Source organism: Ursus arctos, unplaced genomic scaffold (genome assembly GCF_023065955.2).
Source record: "Ursus arctos isolate Adak ecotype North America unplaced genomic scaffold, UrsArc2.0 scaffold_3, whole genome shotgun sequence".
NCBI lineage: Eukaryota > Metazoa > Chordata > Mammalia > Carnivora > Ursidae > Ursus > Ursus arctos.
This window is the reverse complement of record NW_026622985.1, coordinates 15559320-15580116: the sequence shown is the minus strand read 5'-3', so window position 1 is coordinate 15580116 and position 20797 is coordinate 15559320. Positions and strand designations below refer to the sequence as shown.

The following is a 20797-nucleotide window of genomic DNA, read 5'->3' as shown; positions in this document are numbered from 1 at the left end:
TTCATGAGGGGTGCCTGGGTGGCTCAGTCAGCTAAGCATTTGCCTTTGGCTCAAGTCATGATCCCAGGATCCTGGGATCGAGTCCCATGTCAGGCTCCCTGCTCAGCGAGGACCCTGCTTCTCCTTTTGCCTGCCGCTCTGCCTGCTTGTGCTGTCAAATAAACAAATAAAATATTAAAAAAAAAAAAAAGATCCAGTTAGTGAAATGTGTGACTATTCAGGAAAACAGTAGGGATCTCTGAACCATATGCAGTCTTCACCAGATCCTGGAGCGGCCCTGTCCCCACTGATATTACCGTTCTATGGCTCTGCCCCTCCTCCGGAAAGGGACCACATGGCGTGCATATTGTTTCAGTGTGTAAATTAACGTTCGTGTTTGGTGTGAAGGCTTGAAAAGCTGGTACTCTTCTCTGCAAGGCCATGGGAAACATTAGGATATCCCACAGCAGGAGCCGGGAGCCACAGGACAATCAGCCCTGCCACCTGCAGCCCCACTGAAATCAGAACTAAATTGTCTTTGAGGCAGTACAGAGCACACTGGCTCCAGGCTGAGAACATTCTCCACATACCTCTGCATGTGCTGTCCTCGAGGCCTGCTCCTGGCCTCCAGGGAGCGTCGTGGAAGAAGTCCCTGCACCTCTCACAGTTCGGGCCATCTGTATCGTGCTGACAGACGCAGCGACCGTGAACCTGCATGGTGTGGAAAGGGGGCTTTGCTTGGAGGATGCTGGGGTTTGTTACGCGGAAAATGAGATAGCAGGCTGGCGCCTCTCTGGGTCTTCGTGTTCCCGGCTGGTGATAGCACCAACCTTGACTGTCTTCTGTCATTAGCTTAGCCAGCTCTTAAATTTCAGAAAAAAATTTAAGATGTTCGGGAAACACAATTACAGTTTTTGGCATTTCTGAATTCTAGTTTTAAGACAAAAGATTGCAGCCGGCAGCACAAGGAGAGACAGGATGGGGAGTGTGTGTGTGTGTGTGTGTGTGTGCACACGCGCGCAGGGGGTGGCTGAAGAACATAAGGGATAAGGGAAAAGAGGGAATTAGAAAACAGAAAGAAACTGGAGGAAAAGGTGCGATTCTCTTGGTTTTTCCCCAAAATGCCCTGTATGTCCATGTTCAAGGAGAGAAGTTCTATTTCTAGGGAAATGTGAGGAGGCCACAGGGAAAGGGCGGGAGCTTCGGCCATCTTGCCTTGTCTGATTGTGGCGAACAGTTTGAAATTATTTCGCGGACACACCCTCGGGACTCGGTGTAAAAACACAATTCTTCTACCACATCACTCTTTGAAGCCTCGTCCCAAGCACGGAGGAGATCAGTGTGAGGAACAGTCCTTCCCAGGGCAAGAACGTCACTTGGAGCGGCCATTTTGACAGCGACAGAGTTTAGTCCAACACCCTGGCACGGAGTACAGCTCTCTCACACAAGAGACCTTTGAGGCATTTTTGTGGGACAATGTGTCCTCGCCACCAAAGCTCCATTCCCGAAAAAAACAAAAAAAACTAAAAGGGAGCAAGTTGGGCTCCCCTGAAATCATAAATGATAAATGCTGCTTATTAATTCATCTGTAGCAGAATCCACAAGAACCTCTGGCCGGGGAGCCAAAGCCCTCTCGTCCCCCGTCCCCCCGCCGGGACACCTGCGCCCACACAAAGCTGTCACTTCGAGGGTGGAGCCCCCTGTGGAGAGTCTGATCTACGTTCAGCAGCAGCGCAGTGAAGGACAGACAAGGGAGCCAGCGGCCTCTGCGACTGCTCAGGAACTCACCATTCCAGGCGGGCTGAACGCGTCTCCCCGCACCTTGTGCACCGGGCCGCACTCGCGGGCGTGGCCATTGCAAAAACAGCTGCCCCGCACGACCATCTTATACACAGCATAGTAGTACTTATCAAGGGACCCGTTTTCCCTCCTTCCCAGCAACGTATCCCCCAGGGTATGGAGTTTGGTAAAGTTTATCCTCAGGTTTGTCAATGTCACCAGGTCTAGAGAAAGGAAAACAGCAGAGCAAAGCGCACTTAGGCGGCACCAGGTCAAGGCACTCTCCCGGACGACATCCCCTTAATGTACCGCGGACACGCGGTGACGAGGAGAAGGCCGAATGTGAAATTTCAGAAAAGGAATTGGGGTGAAAATGGAGCGCGATTCATACCCTGGATGTAGGGGCTGTAAGGGTTTTCTATTTCAAAGCTGGGATCCAGAACTTTTAAAACAACCTGTAAAACAAATATAGGTAAGCATACAAGTGTTTTAACAAAAACAGCATTGTTAAATACACTCTCAAAGAAGAGATCCTGACCTTACAAGAGGCTGGAGCCATTGCCTCTCCTGCTGGTGTAGGAGGCAGATTATTCTTTGGGTTCTCACATGAAGAGAAGTCCCAAGAACGAAAATGAATGAAAGATCTTAAACAGTCACTCTGGCTCTTTATGCCCAAGGAGTCCATGAAGGCAGGAGCGCTCACGGCTCCTCCCCCGGGGTTCGGGTGGAGGGCTGGGGTCACAGTTTAGCAAATCATCAACCATCTGGATCTGCCAGGGAGTTCTAGAGCTGCTTTCTGCCACCAATTCTTTCATTCTACCTGATAAAATAATACCGCCGAACCACACTCCTACCCCGGCCCTCTGCCAGTCACCAGCTTTGCTCAGAGGAAGCTCCTGGCAGATTCCAGCTGGGTGAGGGTTTACTGAGCATGGAGAGAACACAGCTCAACCAGGGCTGCTGCTAGCCTACCGCAAAGGTTAGAAACAGATGCTCCTTCCTCTGGGGGCCCTGTGCCTCCAGTGCCCAGCCTCGGGTCTCAATCCCCACTCACCCTCAGCTGGGCACTCATGTGCACAATTATTTTTCTTTCTTAAGTAGGCTCCATGGGGCTTGAACTCATGACCTTGAGATCAAGACCTGAGCTCAACCACTCGAGCCACCCAGGCACCCCGTGCAGAGTTATTTCCTATAAGGTATATACTAATTATCTGAGTTCGAAACAAATGCAGGACTCATTTCAATTTAAGACACATTCATTCTTTAAAAAACAACAGCTTGGGTTCTATTTCAGTAAACACTACCTAAATTGTTTACATTTAAATGAACCACAGTAGCGAAAAAAGGTTTAATTTCTATCTGAGAAATCCAAGAAAGGAGAGGCTACCTCGCCACCAGTGGAGGGTTCAATATCCGAGTATTTGGAGTCACAAACAAGGTCTCCCACTCCCTGGGCCTGGCCCGATGTGATATTGGGAAAGGAAGCAGCGCAGTCTTTTGCAAAATATTTGAGTACTTTCCAGGTGTGCCCATAGTCTGCAGACCGTTCAACTAACATCGCGGCAGGCCGAAAACTCTGGAAGAACATGAGGCAAACCTGTAATGCTTCACACAGGCAGATTTCACTGTCTTCACATTGAACATTTATATTTCCTAACCCCTGTTTTCCAAACTTTATTTGTATCTTTGAAAATCTGTCATGCAACGAACACACAGAAATCTCTTTCCAGTCAGTGGGCAAGCTTTCGTGAGCGTATACTTTGCCTCGAATCTGGTTCTGTTTAAAAAATGTGTATGGACTGTGTGAATTACTCACTGAAGAAGGAGAGCATGTCCATTTTTAAAAAGCCGATGCAATTGATATTTTACAGCGATTTGCATGTGGTTTTCTTCGATGAGAACACTTTTCTCTGGCAAAATCCTCCAAAATCTACCGGGAAGCTTTTTCCGATTTCTCAAAGTGGAGTTCACCTCCTTAGGGAGCCCGCCAACATTCTGAACATACGTCAGTTCCTGCACGTACCATCTTACATTGATTTTAAATCTCTAGGTATGTTTGTATCCTTGACTAGACTGTGAGCCCTTTGAGGGCAAACACTTGTGGGGCTTTCTTTTTTTTCATTTTTTATTTTATTTTCATATTTTATTACCATGAGTCAGCTTCCAGTCTGACGACAAAATTAGAATTTTGATGAATGATTTGGGAATGACTATAGCACAGGATTTCTCTGGCATCTAACTATCCTTAGTACAGACCCTTTCATTTTTCTGCCTCTTTTGATCACAGCCTTTCTGTATTTCCCTAAATAATTTCCATTTCCTGCCTTTTTCTTGTGAAAATGATTTTTCTTCACTCCCTATCACCCCATAGCTTGGAGTTTTCCTTTCTGCTCTATCTTGTAAGACTTCTTTCTTTCTTTTTTTTTTTTTTTGGTTGACCACCTCGGTGACTAATTAGTGAGTAGTGGGGTTTTTGTTTTTGCTTGTTTTTGTTTGTTTGTTTTGTTTTCCACTCAGGAACCAAAACCCAAATAGCAAAGCTTGAGTAGAGATTTACAAAGTCTTCTGTGCTCTGCCAGAAAGGAAGGAAATGAAATCCCAGGCAAGCCCAGCATTTGGTAGGTAGGTAGAGGGGGCAGCAAGTCCACACAGCTGTACCTTGAAGGTCAGAATGAGGTGGCTGAACTGGAATAATGCCTCTAGGTCCAATCGGATGCTGACATGATCAAGACCTAAAGAAAAATCCAGAAAGAAGAAAATCAGTGATATTGAGAGACCCCTATTTATCACATTAATCCCTCCCTATGGTGTGCCTGTAATAAAACCCTTTGATATCACATGAATGGGCACCCACACTCTTTCCTGGTCTGGTCCAGTGGCTTCCCGTAACACTCCATGCATAGGAGAAGGTGTATTGGAGAGTAATATAGGTTTTACCCAGATCGTGCCCACATTCATGTTATGGTGGCAGTGCACACGGCCACTTTGTGGAAGTATTACATCCCACCAAGGGACTTCGGGATGGTCCCCATTGGAAGGCGGGGGCGCATATCCTTGAACTCACCTCTTGACTGTGCGTAACCATGAGCTAGCGAGCCAGAGCCTGGTAAAAAACGACACACACTTTTCTTCCAGTAGCTGCTTAATAATCACTTGGACTAGTTTTATCGTCACTTAGCATAAAACACAGCCTGAAATACTCCCCCTGAAGTGAGGATCTGTGGCTCCTCCGTGACTGAGGAGAAGAAAGAAGTATCCTGGCCAGGACTCTGCACTGAGATAGTCAGCGGCCATTCTCCTCCAGCCTGGACGTGGAGGTTCAGTCTCAGTCTGGACGGAGCGGAAGCCCTGACCGCTCTAGAGCAGACTATCCAGTCGGAATAGGAGTCACATGGGTCATTTAAGACTTTCTAACAGCCACACTTAAAAAAGTACAAACAAGCAGGTGAAACTCATTTTAATGTATTTAACCCAATATATCAAAAGCAGTCTCATTTCAACATGTGGTCAAATTAAAAAAAAAAAATGCTTTCTTTTAACCATTAACAATGCTTCATTTTTCCCAAATGAAGTCTTAGAAATCTGGAATGGTTTTACACCTCGAGCACATCTCAGTCTGGATAACCCGTGTTGTAAATGCACAGGAGTGCATGTGGCGAGGGGCTCCGGGACCAGATGATGCAGCTCTGAGAGCAGGAACTGGGCTGCAGTGAATGGAGGCGTTTTGTTTGAGGGTGAATCACTCAAGAGGGTTTGCTGCTCAGAGGGCAGCCCCATTCCTGGCTCCAGGTCAAGGGCTCCTCACCCTTTCTAGAAAGGAGATCTCCTTTCCGCTCTCGAAAGTTCTTGGCTGAGGACACTTGTTCGATGCAAACCAAGTCAGAGGGGCCACTCCTTCTGTGAGGAGATGTGGGACAAATGCTGGACATGTGGTTTAAAACAGCTGTTAAGCAGGGCGCCTGGGTGGCTCAGTCTGTTGGGCACCTGCCTTCAGCTCCGGTCATGATCTCAGGGTCCTGGGATTGAGCCCTGTGTTGGGTTCCCTGCTCAGTGGGGAGTCTGCTTCTCCCTCTGCTCCTCCCCCTGCTTGTGCTCTCTCTCTCTCTCTCTCTCAGAAAAAAAAAAACCCATAGAAACCAGCTGTTAAGCAAAAATGGCATCAATGAAGGCAGGTGGCTATGGCAAAGCCACCTCCCGTGCACTAAGGAGAGCCCAATTAGGGATCGATAACGGGGATCCAAAATGAGCTGGCATTTTAGTAGACACCAATCACGTGCTTTTCCAATGGACAGCACAGAAAAACAGCCTCATATTACACTTGCCCTATATATTATGATCCTATACATTATGCTTATTCCCGTGTTCCCCTAATGGTCTAGATCCCCCGTGGGAAATGAGCTTAGGCGTCTGAAGAGGACAAAGGGACTGTAGCCCCAGTACAACATATGGAGATGTGGCAAATGGAATCATTTTGTGGGCAGAGGGCTCCCGATAGGTGTTAAAGAGGAGCCATCATGAGTGAGCCAGCCTACATTCATTCAAGCACGGAAAGCCCAAGGCTGGGGTGGGATGTGAGGAATACCCAGTCGGGTCCTGATCAGGGCACCTCAGAAATGAGGGTGCTCAGGGCCAATATAAGCTTCAATACCACAATTGTTCATGAACAGAGAAGGGTGCCAATCTAGGAAGGAAAGGCCATCAGTCAGTACCAACTATCTTTTCAATTCAATTTTTATATGAAAATATTTGGCTTGCGGCAAGAAATGAAATGTTCTTTTTCTCTCTCCCTGCATGTGCTGCAGAAGGAAAAAGTACGTGGTGATAACTCTCAGCTTTTCCCCAGGCACCCTTAATTCCATTTACATCAGTGTGTTTTATATTAGTCTTCATTCACCAGCACCTTGTAAGTGTCCTATTTTTTCTTTTCTTTTCCTTTCCTTTTTTTTTTTTTTTTTTTTTTTACAAAGAACAAAAGGATGCACAGATATTTTCTTCCCGCACATGGAAAGAGTGAAGCACTCGGAGTTAGGTGCTTAAAATACACGGAGTTCTCTGGAGGACAATAACCTTTCCTGAAATGAAAATCAAGTCTGTTCTTATACGGGGTTTTCCATTCTCGGTGGAGGCTGTTCCATGAGGTCTCCTTGCTGTGAAATTGTTAGTCACACAGAGCGAAAGACATCTTATTAAAAATGTAGAGAAATGAAAAATTGGAAAGGAACTCAATCGTACCGTTTTCCGACTGCCACCATTTCTTTTCTCTCTCTGGTTCAAAACTTGTAATTACGTTCTCAATGGTGTGGCTGCGGGATTGGGTGTACGGGTCATACGGAAATCTCGAGTCGCAGATGAAGCATTTTTGTTCTCCCTGGAAAAGACCATCATCAGATCAAAAATAAAGAGTCATAATTACTTATTGTTGATCTGAATTTGAAAACAAGCTGTACTTACTATATTTGTCTTTCAATCTGGCTAAAAATAAAAAGCAGAGGAAGTAACAAGACATCAATTTTTCCATCAATAGGTACTTAACAACAGTGACAAATGCAATAAAAATATGGCCCAGAAATTTTATAAATTGATGTATTTGGGCTAAAAATGCAAATTTATGTGGAACTAATTTTTGTCCGACACAAGAGGCAGATGATCTGGAGGTTATGTTAAACTGTAGAGAAATAATCAGAATACATTCTTTGAGGAGGGATTACTTTTAGTCAGAAAATGAATATTTGGCAAGAAATTAATGAAACACTTGGCCACCAGGTTATCTGCAACCATCCTCCTTTCCCTCTCAGACCTAGTTTTTGGCAGACAAGCTTCCATGACCAAAACCTCTACATCGACACATGTGGATTTTGTAAAAGATTCTCATTGAACGCGTAACAGAGCGGCCTGCCCCCTTGTCTTGCAGACTAAAAGGTCTTATTAGTGAATTGAAACTGCTTCATTTGGAATGGATTTCCAAAGGTGGCAACAGCCAAGACTGGCCTTTGAGCTTGCCTAATTTAACGCATCCACTTATAGCTCTACTTAACTTAAAACTCCTAAGGAAATCCCCCCAAGACTTCCAAAGGACTGCCAATGGCCTGCACAGCTGCTCCTGGCTCACAGCTTTGGGATGCTGGGAGGGCATTTTTGCAAAGCTTCCAGGAAGCAGGGGCTGTGTGTGGTAACCCTCCACGCCGGAAGTTGCCTACAACAGTAGACGTGCTGGCAGATGTTCCGCAAACTCTGATTTCCTGTCCTGACCGTGGCTTACAGGGACCTACTGTTTGCCTTTCCCCCTATGGAGTCTTCCCTCGATTCACTCAACTCCAGCTACACTCACCTCCCTTGACCAGGAACTCTACTGCCTTCCAGTCCTGACACAAGCTGTTCTCTGTTCCCCTGTCCTGCAGCCCTCAAATTTTCCCATCTCTTGCTCCTTCCCTTTTTTCGGGGCTCTGATGAACTGCGATCATCTCAGAGAGACTGCTACCTAAAATACCACCAGCTCCCTACCCTTACGGCCTCTGCCACTCTCTGTTTCTTCTTCTGCTTTGTGGTATTTTCTAAGCCCTTATCACCACTTGAGACGATATGATATAGTTGTCGGATTGCTGTCTGTCTCCATCGTTAGAATTTAAGCCGAATGAGGATGAGGACTTTGTTTCGTAGAAGGTTGTATCCTCCTTGCCTAGAACAGTGTCTGGCACACAGTAGATACTCAATAAAATGTGTTGACCGACTGCGTGGTGATTTTAATGACTATTTCAGCTAACGTCTGTCAAAGTAAACCAGCCTTTCAAGAGATCCACGTAACTTCTTTAGGATCACTGGCCACCATAAGCCTTGTACTTGAAAAAAAAACCCATCAAAATGCCTTTTGGAAATGAAGGAGCAATGGAAGCCAGATCTATTCTGCATATGGGGAGGCTTGCCCCAGACCTGTCCTGAAAGACCAACAGAAGGCCTATGATTCCATCAAGCAGAAGGCCTATGATTCCATCAAAAGATGTCAAGATTTCAAAAGATTTCCAGACTATGGAAATTATTAGGGAAAATGTTTAACTTTGGGGCTTATTCTCTAAATATTTTAGATGCACAGTCTTTGATGGACCTGGCTAGACAGGATGCTCAGTTGCAGTAACCAGATGGGGGAGTCCCAATTGGGTAACGCTATGGGTCAATGTTGACTTGAAGTTTCTGAGAAGAATGTTTGGCTTGATAGCAATTTGTCAGATAATGGATGAGGGAAAAAACCATCCTCCGTGGTGCACAAATGTTTAAGTGGACCAGTCCTTGTAGCCGCACCTGGAACACCTGGTCAGCCCGAAGATATTTTGAGATTTTTTTTTCCAGCTCTAAGATTTTAAGATTTCTGGCATTCTCAAGACAAAAGAAACCTTGAGGTTTGACTGACTTCTATTTTTGGTGGTGTGGCTTTGAAAGACAGGAGTACCAACTCCTAATTATTGTCAGAGTATGTCATGAGTTGGCTATGGCAACAGTAAGCAAAATGCCAGTGGCTGGAGAACAAGATGGGTGATGCCAGCATTGGAGAGTTTCTAATATTAGTGTTGAGAACCATTCCTTTGTCCAGAGGACCTGGAATTAGTGAAGTCATTGGAAGGGCCATCCATCCCACCTGGCCTAGAGTTGAACAAAACTTCTAGTGTCATTTCCTTGCACATGTAGAGAATTTGCTTTCTGACACAAGTCTTTCCCAAACTTAGAACAGTGCTAAGCACTCAGGTATTGTCTTCACTTATTTATAATCATCCTCCTTTACTAGAAACCAATTAGAATACAAAGCATTTCCCAGAGACCTCCAGGAGTTGCTTTCAATGAACAATACATGGAAAAGCCTGGGCTGCGAACATTAGGCTTATGTCCAACTTCCTTCCTGCACATCCTCTTAAAAAACGGGTTGACGTGATTGCCCCAGGCTCCCTCAGCAGGTAGGATACTCAGATGACCTTGGATGCTTGTTTTGCTCCCAAAGCATGGAGAAGGAAAAAACTGTAAAGCAAATGGTCCTTTTATAAAACTGGTCTTTAAGGGGGAAAAAAGGGCATGGAAATATGTTCATATTGGGATTTGATGGCCTTTAGACAAGACAATTTCCAAGTGGTATTGTGAGGCTGGCATGCCGTCAATTCGGTGTTCTACAACCCCCCCTCCTCTCAAAGCAGGACAATGAGAGCTCACATTAAGGGGTAATGACCTTGAGACCCTGAGGGATCTTCGATCTTCACTGATGGGTCAATTGAATTTACTCTCTGGGAGTCAGCTAAGTAGAACAGTACATTGTATAGTAATTCCCTTCAAAGGCTGAACCAAGGAGCCTTTTCTGTCTATTTCTAAAGGTAAAAAGAAAGAGATGAAACAGGATCTTCCCTATTTTCTGATCAGTCAAGGGCTCCTGGACTTGGAATCCTATCAGCTGTGCCTCTGATGTTCAGGAAAGGGTGATGTGTCCTTTCGTGTTGCCTGGCTGGTCCCCAACGTACGTGGAAAAATCTATGTCATCGACTCAATAATGTCCCAACAAATAAACAAGGAACCAACCCACCTCGAGGTAGCTGAGGATGCAGTATTTCTGGGCTCCGTCCAGCCCACAGGTAGAAGAAGCTGTGAGCTGTGCGCTGCGACCCACCAGGAGATCGCCAGTCATAGGGTGACAGGAGCCCCTTTTGCATTCATCTTGGGCTTTCGCGTAACTGAGCAATCCTTGAACACAACAGACATGGCTGCTAGAAGGAAGTCTAAGGGTAGCAAAAGGCTTAAAGAAGCAACCAGTTAAGTTGGAAAGTTAATAGTCCCATTTATTTTTATTTTATTTTATTTTAAGATTTTATTTATTTATTCGACAGAGATAGAGACAGCCAGCGAGAGAGGGAACACAAGCAGGGGGAGTGGGAGAGGAAGAAGCAGGCTCACAGCAGAGGAGCCTGATGTGGGGCTCGATCCCATAACGCCGGGATCACGCCCCGAGCCGAAGGCAGACGCCCAACCGCTGTGCCACCCAGGCGCTCCCCATTTATTTTTTTAAAAGCAGTTCTCTGGTTTTCTGGTCATGAAGACTCTAGTTGTGGATGTTGTTGGTGCCCGTGGCCTCATGGGAATCTCTTAGCTTGCCAGGCTATACCATCTGAGTTCATGTCCCCACCTGGGCCAGCCTGTAGCCAGTGACTGACGGATACACAGTTCAAAAGGCTGGCACCACTGCCTCAGGCTGGGAGCAACCCCGTGGTGTGGTTTGTGCTCAGAACCTTTCACGGAGGAGGATGAAGCCCCACTCTAGCTGGGACCACATCCTGCCTCTCTTCTCACTCTCCTACTCCTCAGAGCCCTCCCTCACTAAATCACTGATACACAAACCCTTGTCTCAGGCTCTGCATCTAGGAAACCTGAGACAACCTGTATGTACTAGAAATTCTCTATGTGTCATTTTAGGGCAAATAATGTAGACTCATGCATAGACACAAGGAAGGAAAATATTAATTCAGCCTCTCATACCCATTATTCCAACCTGTAGAAAATCAGAGAATTTAAGAAATCCTTGGGAAACAACTTTCTCTTAAAACATGTAAATTCAACTGACCCCCTTTCTAACCTGGATTGTTGGGTTCGGATTCACCATGAAACAAATCATGCCCCTTTGGGATGTCATGAGAGATGGAGTTCCAGACCCACACAAATAAGCCCAACTGATTTCTCAGGCACCAAGGCAGTTAAATGGAGGAAGGGCAGCCTTTTCAGCAAAGAGGGCTGGAGGAACCGGACATCCGTAGGCAAAGAAATGAACTGTAACCAAAACCTTACACCTTATACAAATATTAACACAAAATGGGTCCTGGACTTCAGAGTAACATATAAAACTATAAAGCTATAAAACTCCTATAACACCTGGGAGAAAGTCTTTGAGACTTAGGACTAGGTGAAGACCTTTTAGGATTGACAACAATAACATGATCCATCCAAGGAAAAAATCGGTAAATTGGACCTCATTAAAATTAAAACTTTGCAAATTACACTGAGTGAAAAAAGCCAATTAAAAGGTTATGCACTGCATGGCTCCATTTCTTGAATGACAGTTATAGAGCTGGAGAACAGATTTATGGCTGTCAGGGATTAGGGAGATAGGAAGGAGGGTATGGATAGAAAAGGGTCGTACTAGGGCTCCTTGAGGGTAATGGAGCTTTTGGAACCTTAACTTCGGTGATGGTCACATGAATAAAATTGCATAGAATTCAATACAGGCACAGGAGTGTTGGTAAAATTGACACAATCTGAATAAGGTCATGGACTATAACACTGTCAATTTCCTGGTTGTAATACTGCACTATCTTCACATGAGACGTTATCATTGGGGGAAACTAGGGAAAAGGTGTATGGGATCTCTCCAACTGCATGAGAACCCACAATAATCTCAAAATAAAAAGTGAAAAAACCCACAGAATCTTGTGCCCCTTCAAAATCACCCCACCAGCCTCTGGACGGTGAATCAAGTAAACCCTACACTCTAAGATAATACACACATACACGGCCTACACTTACATACTTTTCCCTTGAGACATGATGATTTACACCAAGCCCTGATTCCAGCAGACAGGAGTGAGAGGGATGGGTATAAAATGGAAAATTATTCCCATACTGTGGAATAAGCTTCGTTTCTCTCTAGCTTTCTCAATTGTAAAAATTGTAAGACTTTTTTTTTATGGTCTTGTTTTGCGTTTAATGGATTTCTTTCCTTCAACTTGTCCTCCAAAAATAGATGCTATTGAAAAGTAATGTTTTTTCCTCTCTTATGCCCACATTCCCCACATGAACTATTCTATTCATCTGGTCACTCTGTGATTCTTATCAGGCATCAATACATAGGTCACGATCTACAAATAAGAATATGATACATAATGTCTCCTTTGCACAGGTTACCAAATACCCGTTTGGACAAGGAATTTTCTGTCTTCACTCTCCTTGCAAAGATTACTATTATTTCAAAACAAAGGCACAACAGTGCTTTTTCCTTCTTGAAGATAGATATGTGAAGAAAGTTAACACCACTGCATACTTTCATTTCATTGTATAATAAGTGATCCTTGGTTTTTCCTTTTCTTCACCCAACAATCCAAACCCAGATCTCCTTTTACTTTCTACACTTGACCTCTAGGATAAACAACCAATCAGAAGTTTGGACTCCCAAAGACAACGGCTTTTAAAGACAAGGTCAGGGATAAAAATCTCTGCTAATGCCACTATGTGTGGATTAGCTAAGACTTCCCTTCCAGGGATTTATTCTTCTAGACAAGTTCCATCCTGAATTCTTTTATTGGAATTGCTGCCTTAGAGATTTAACATGTTTTTATAACCTGACTTGGCCTAACTTGTTTTGATCAGATGTGTACTTTTCAGAAATAAAAGTATCCCAGGACTTAGGGAAATCAAATTATTATTATTCATGTAATAGTCTAAATGCAAATATGAATTTCAATCCTCAAATACTTGGCAAAAAGTGGCCAGCAATACAAGCAGTTAAAGCTTCATGCCCGAACACAGACAGCCTTAGCAATATCCTTCCTGGGTTGAAGTTTTCAACTGCCAGATTATCACATTAGCAACAGGCTGGAATTGATTCAAAGAATAAAGATGCTTATGTCTTTAGAGAATTAATGCATTCCTCAAAAACAATATGCATCTTGAAGATAGGATCTGATTAAACATGAACTTAGGAGATCTGGTCATTTAAAGAAAATGCACAGCAAATGTTCTGTAAAGTGCAGGATCATTTTGTAGAAATAATCATTATTATATAATCTCTCATTTTGCAGATTGTTCTCATTTTCTTAAACACGTGGGATGTTTTCATATAGAGTTCATGTTGGAATTTAGAGGCTGTAAACATACACACACACATTACTTATTATGGGTAAAAAACCTTACAAAGAATGCATGTTAGGTAAGGTTTGTACTTTGTGTCCAGTTCCTAAAGCCTGGCCAATGCACATATTAGGATTCTTTTTCCTAATCTTCCTTAGTCAGAAGGCAAGACTAAGTGCTTAAATAGGCTCCAATTTTTATATAAATGCCTGTGGTTGAACTACAAACCAGAAAATGCCCAAGCTGATGATGTGGCATTAACCTGGTTGGTAGTTTAACCATAGGCAACCCTAGAGATTTGGGTTAGATCGGGGTAAGCTTACAGTTAGAAACCCAGGGTCTACTGCAGTGAGGTCTTTTTCTTTTCTAAGATTTTTTTTTTTTTAAAGTAATCTTTACACCCAACATGGGGCTCAAACTTACAACCCGGAGATCAGGAGCTGCACGTTCCACCCACTGAGCCAGCCAGGCGCTCCAAGGTCCTTTTCTGCCCAAGCTAATTTGGTTTTGAAGATCTTTCATCCTGACAGAAAGGTCTCCTGATTGCGGAGGGGTCTCTGAGCAAACGTGCTGTGGTTCAGAATTTTGGCAGGGTGTGGGGAAGTTACCCTATATGGAGGTTCAGTGATCCTCAGTGGTTGCTTCTGATTTTGAACACAAGTTTAGTCCCAAAGAGAGCATCTGAGGCAGATGTAAATGGAAACAGCTCTTCTCTGACCATCTGAGGCCAGATCTAAGTTCCGTTGTCCCAGGGGAGGCAGTGGAATGAGTCTCTGCTCCCAGTGGCTTGCGGCTCACCCCTCCAAGGCAGAGAGTTTTCAACAGAGAACAAATGAGCATTTCCTACTTTGAGCTGTTCTTTTCTTCACCACCAGCAAATCTAACTGGGAGCTTGCCTGAGGGTTTGGGAATAGCAAAATTAAAAAATGAGATTCTTAAAGTTGGCTGCCATGAAGAAATTCAGCATGAATCTTTGAAGATTCTAAGCAATTTAGTTAGTGCTTAGTAACTAGAAGCAGGGCTGTTACAGAAAAGTCAGGATCAAAAGAGAGTAATTGTTGGAAACATCCTCTCTGTGACTAATGTAAATTATTCTCAGTTTATTAAAGATGGCAGAGGCGTGGAGGATTTGGCCCTTCAGTGGAGAGGAGCTGCTGCCGCTTACTCAGAAGAGGGAATTTTGCCTGTAAATTCTTCACAAGACCTCATTACTGGGACAAGTGCTACATTGAAACAGGACTCCATTTAAAAATTAAAATGCATTCTACCTGTAAATTAGGAATCTGAAAGTATTTTCACTTTCCTCAGTATCTTCCTTTACTTATCTGCTGATAGTAATATTCTGTTAAAGATGATTGAAATAGGTATGTGTGGACAGTAAACATACTGAAGGGGAATTTTCTAGTTGCTGGACATAACTATACAGCAAAAGAACCATGAAAATATATAGAACAGGAAAAAAAGAGGTGGATATGTTTAAAATCATTTTTACTAAATATTTTAGAACAATTCAATAAAAGCAGAAAATGGATTTTGACAATACTCACCAAGGTGCAAAAAAAAGGCCAGTGGAAATCGCATGCTTTTTAACAGATTAAATTCAGTTTTGCTAGGTTAAACAAAAAAAAAGGAGGTTAAAGCCAGTCACTGATAGAATTAATAACTGCCATCGATTTTCAATGATTCAAAAATGTGACAATTCTTTAGGGACACAAAATATCTACAGTGCCCAATTTCTTAAAAAGTAAGAGTGCATAAAATTTTTACCAATATTTGCTATTTTCTTGAAATCAAAGAATGCCATCAACAGTTTGTAGGAACTAATATGAAACAAATATAATTTCCTTTGCATATTTTTAACTATTTTTGTCCTCTTATTGTTTAGAAAAAAATTTTTAATTATGCAATCAATACGTACACATTATCGAAAAAATAGAAAAATCAGACAGGCAAAGCGAAGGAATTATTATCTGTAGTACTATCGCCCAGAGACAAGTGGTTAATATCTCACTGTCATGTTTTTCCATAGTGCTTCCCTTGCATATAAGTATTTTTCAAAAATGATAGCACACTGTATGCTTGTCTCAGTCAATGCATCCCAGACATCTCTCTGAATCAGCAAATATAATTTTACATCAGTAATTTTTCAACATACTGAGGGACATCAGGATCACTTGGGGGCTTCCACAAACCAAACTTGTGTCCCTTTGTAGATTCAGCTATGTCCCTCTAGATGGAGACCCCCCCCCCCATCACTGTGTGGGGAAGCCTGACAGAGATGGGAGTATACATGCCCCGTAGGGGTTGGGAGGAGAGAAAGTAAAATGCTCTCCTGCACCGGTGTTTTTAAATTACCGGATAGTATTTCTCTGAACACAGGAACCAGAATTTATTTAACGAATCCCCTTTCGGTGGATGTGTGCTTTGTTTCTAGTATTTCCTGTTCTAGACATTTTTGCTAAATCTTTCTTCATATCCTGAATTTTTCCCCAGGACACATTAAGTGGAGTGAGAATAATGGATCCAAGAGCATGTGTGTGTCTGGGTGTCTGTGTGCACGCAAACATGTATGTGTGTAAAGAGTACATATGCATACATACATACTACATGGGTGTAACGTGTGTGTATAAAGCTGCTGCTGTTACTGCCTACCTGCCGTGTGGACACGTCGTCCCAGTGCACATGCTCACCAACAGCCCATGAGAACAGCTGCTCACTCGTGACCTTCCCAACACGGAGTATTATGAATTTTTTAAGCTTTGTCAATCTAAAGAGCAAAAATGATTATACCTTATCGTTACCGTTTTAATGTTTCTATTTGGGTAGTAGTGAGCGTGAAAATGCTTTTCCATATATCTACAGGTGAGAATTATGTTTGCCCTTCGATCCTTGGAGGCTTTTCCTAGTGAACTGCTTTCCTCCCTGCTCCCGCTCTGAGTCCCTCTAAGCTGATGTGCCAGGTGGTCCGCTCTCTGAACCCCCCTCTCACGCTCCTTGCTTTGTCTTGAATGCCACCCTCCTACACTCAAACGCCAGCCCCCTTGGGAAGCCTTTTGTTTAAATGCCTGATTTTAGGCGAATTTCCTTCTATGACCCAAGTTCCTCCTCCAGCCTGGGCTTCGTTTTGGACGTCCCGATGTCATAAGAAAACGACTCACTGAGAAGCAGTGCCCCCCGAAGCACCTTGAACTGAAAATGAGGCCTCTCTCTTATAAAAGTCTGTGATTTTGGACTGCTGCTTGTATATGAAATCTTGTCAAGACCTACAGGAGAATCCAGAATGGAGCCTTCAGAAGCTCCATTCTGTACGGGGTGACCCGAACGCTTTTTCTAGGTCTTCTTGTCACCTTTTCCTCAGGGCATGTGGCTTGGGTCCCTCACTCAGCTATACTTTTTTTTTTTTTTTAAAGATTTTATTTATTTATTTATTCGACAGAGATAGAGACAGCCAGTGAGAGAGGGAACACAAGCAGGGGGAGTGGGAGAGGAAGAAGCAGGCTCATAGCAGAGGAGCCTGATGTGGGGCTCGATCCCATAACGCCGGGATCACGCCCTGAGCCGAAGGCAGACGCTTAACCGCTGTGCCACCCAGGCGCCCCTCAGCTATACTTTTGATACCATGAAATCCCCCATCCTGATGTTGTCCTGGATTCAGAACTCCGGCCTGCGTGCTTCATTTTGTCAAATGCAGGACGATTAACAACGTGCTTATCCTTTTAATAAGAATGGGCAATACAAGCAAAGTTTGAAAGTATTCTCTCTATAGCCAGAGAAACTGAACTTGGTAAGATTATGATGGTATGCAAATAGCCTACAATTAAGGGCTTGAAACGATCTAGCCTCTGGGCTGCTGAAGGCCATGGAAATTATGCAGGAAATATCAGGAGCATCCCTGCTTCTCTCCAGTGGGGAATCCGTTCACAGGGCAGATTCCAAATGGAAACACTGTTTCCAGCTACAGACCTTGGGCTAAAATCTCCCTCCTCTGGGAAGGTGGGAAGGTGGGAAGGACGAAGATGGCACAATTCTAATGACCCAGGTTTAGAGAGAAAGGAGAAGAACTGCTGCGTTGACCATAGGAGCAAAAGCTCATGTGAAAGGAATGCTTTTGGAGACAAACCATAAGAGACTCTTAACCTTAGGAAACAAACTGAGGGATGCTGGAGGGGAGGGGGATCAGGGGGATGGGGTTACTGGGTGATGGACACTGGGGAGGGTATGTGTTGTAATAAGCACTGGGTATTATATAAGACTGATGAGTCACAGACCTGGACCCCTGAAACAAGTAATACAGTATATGTTAATTAACTGAAGTAAAAAAATAAAGAAAAGAAAGCGATGCCTTTGGTAGAGCATCTGGGGGGACAAATCTTCCTTAATATCATAGTTCATTACACATCTGTGATGCAAATAAACTCCTGGGAATTTTGTCAGTCTGCGAAGTACCTTTAAGCAACAGCAAGATCATGATACAAGGAAGTGAACTTCCCAGCATGCATCAGCTGGGTTCCAGCCTGACCTGCCCCGAAGAAGAGAGCACTAGAGGGGCAACTCAAACTAGACTAAAATAGATATCATTCTTGTATTCATAACTGCTCAACACCCATCATCAGCACCTTAGTGCAGAATCACTGGGTTTCTGGATAATTCCCCTGTTGGCTGAGCCCTGGCCACAGCTCAGAAACCCCTAGGGAGACTATTTTTTCATAACTTCTTTTAAAAAATACTTATTTTCTGAGGCACCTGGGTGGCTCAGTCGTTAAGCGTCTGCCTTCAGCTCAGGTCATGATCCCAGGGTCCTGGGATCGAGCCCTGCATCGGGCTCCCTGCCCCGCTGGGAGCCTGCTTCTCCCTCTCCCACTCCCCTGCCTGTGTTCCCTCTCTCGCTGTCTCTCTCTCTGTGTCAAATAAATAAATAAAGTCTAAAAAAAAAATAAATAAAAATAAAAAGTACTTATTTTCTGATACAATACAAGTAACATAAAATTTACCATCTTAACCATTTGAAAGTGGTTAAATACATTCACATTGTTGGGCAGCCAATCCCCAGAACTCTCTTCATCTAACAAAACTGAAACTCTGTATCCAGGAAACAGCTTGTCAATTTCTGGTCCCCCCAGCCCCTGGCAACCACCGGTATGAATTGGACTACTCCAGGTACCTCATACAAGTGGAGTCATACAGTATCTGTCTTTTTGTGACTGGCTCATTTCACTTAGTATAATGTTTCCAAGGTTCATCCGTGTTGCAGCCCGTGTCAGAATTTCCTTCCTTTTTAAGGCTGAACAATATTCCATTGTATGTACCTGGGGACATTTTTAAATGGCTGTTGCTCTGTCAAAATGGCTGGAGTGGGACCCAGGTGTCAAAGTGTCCACGATGCTCCCCAGAGATGTAACTGGGGCTAAGAACCACCAGTGGCTCGTGAACACCTAAAACTCATCAACTTGCCCACATACCTGCTCTTCTCCTGGATTCCATTCTAGGAGAAGGGCACGAGCTATGGCTCCCAAACGTTGCTGCACAGTAGAATCAACGAGCTTTACACATCCTGCTGCCCTGGGAACATTTTGTCCCAATCAAATCAGAATATCTGGGGGGGGGGGATGCCAGCAACAGTGTTTTGTTCTGTTTTTTTTGAAGATTCTAGGTAATTCCGATATGCAGCAAAGTCTGGGAGCCACTGGGGCTACCATGGCCCAACTTGCTTAGACCAGAATGTTGAGGGTCATCATTGATCCCTCCCTGTCATGCTTCCGAATCTAAACTTGATCTCTTCTCCTTAAACAGCAGTTCTCAATGTGTGCTCCATGGATTTAACAAGGTGACCAGTTCAACCCAGAGTGCCTAGCACTTTCCTGGTGTTAGCACCAAAAGTTCCCAGGTCCTTGGAATGCCCTTTGCTCTGGGCAAATTCAAATGTTGGCCACCCTACTGGATCAGCGGCATCAGCATCACCTGGGAACTGGTTAGAAATGCACGTGATCAGGCCCTGGGACAAGACCCATCGATTCAGAAAGTCGAGGGATGGGGCCCAGCACCCTGTGCTTGCACAAAGCCCTCCAGATGAGGCTGATGTATCCCCAAGTTTGAGAACTACCGCTCATCAGTAACTCCCGGGTCCACATGCTGAAGACCAGAGCTGCTACTGCTCCTGGGAACACAGTCACACCTCAACAGAATCTATTCCGTGGCACGTGCATGTCTGCCTGGTCTGGGTGGCCCCCCACTTAAGGCACTGCAGGTCCAGACTGTGGTACTGGGGGACAGAGCGGGCAGATGGGGGCACCCGTCAGCGAGCTCCACCTCACTAGATCGGTCCTGTCTGAACGTGCATACTCTTCTTAGAGCTTGCTTGGTGAGGCCTTCTTTTTCTGGTTCTCGATATCCAGAAGTGATTTTCCCATTTGAGTAGAAGCAAGAAGCTTTTTATATTGTTAATGAGCTTCCAGAGAAAAAACAGAAAAAAAGAGAGTTTTCTTTCATAGATGAGGTCTCTCCTATGAAAGTTCCCATTTCTCTGAGTAGGGGTAACCTCATCTCCACAGGGCTTATGACCTCTTTCAAGGCATAAAGTATATTCTCCTTATTTTTTGGTGACATCTTTACTAAGATGATTCACGTATCATAAAATTCACCCTTACAGCAGCTTTTAGTTTTTCACATAGTTTTTCACAAGTTAGCACTCGCTAACTTGAGAACATTTTCCCTACCCCAGTAAGAAATGCCATACTCACTGGCAGTCACCACCCTCATCTGCCTCTTCCTGAAGTCCCTGGGAACTTTTTTAAAAAAGAGTTTATTTATTTGAGAAAAAGAGAGAGAGGGAGAAGCATGAGCGGGGAGGAGAGGAGAAGCAGACTCCCCACTGAGCAGGTAGCCCGACTCAGGGCTCCATCCCAGGACCCTGGGATCATAAACTGAGCCAAAGGCAGATGCTTAACCCACTGAGACACCCAGGTGCCCTGGGAATTATTAATCTACTTTCTCTCTCTGTGGATTTGCCTATTCTGGATACTTTATGTAAGTAAAATCATGCAATATGTGGTCTTCTGTGATGGCTTCTTTCAATGAGCATAATATTTTCAAGGTTCATCCACAGTGTAGCAGCTATCCGCACGGCAACTCCTTTTAATTGCTGAATAATATTCCATTATATGGATATACCACTTCATTT

At 44.1% G+C, this 20797-nt stretch overlaps 1 protein-coding gene across 1 annotated transcript in view; it reads right to left on the bottom strand.

The window, feature by feature from the left end:
- LAMB4 (laminin subunit beta 4) overlaps nt 1-15201 on the bottom strand; it is an 89324-nt gene extending 74123 nt beyond the window's left edge. Inside the window, exons 1-8 of the mRNA XM_026503249.4 lie at nt 15168-15201; nt 10313-10470; nt 6991-7126; nt 4417-4490; nt 3146-3334; nt 2150-2213; nt 1768-1982; nt 570-690 (exon numbers count right to left, since the gene is read on the bottom strand). Coding sequence (XP_026359034.3) covers nt 570-690; nt 1768-1982; nt 2150-2213; nt 3146-3334; nt 4417-4490; nt 6991-7126; nt 10313-10470; nt 15168-15201 — 991 coding nt within the window. The remainder of the gene's footprint in view (nt 1-569; nt 691-1767; nt 1983-2149; nt 2214-3145; nt 3335-4416; nt 4491-6990; nt 7127-10312; nt 10471-15167) is intronic.
- Nucleotides 15202-20797: the final 5596 nt, after the last annotated feature.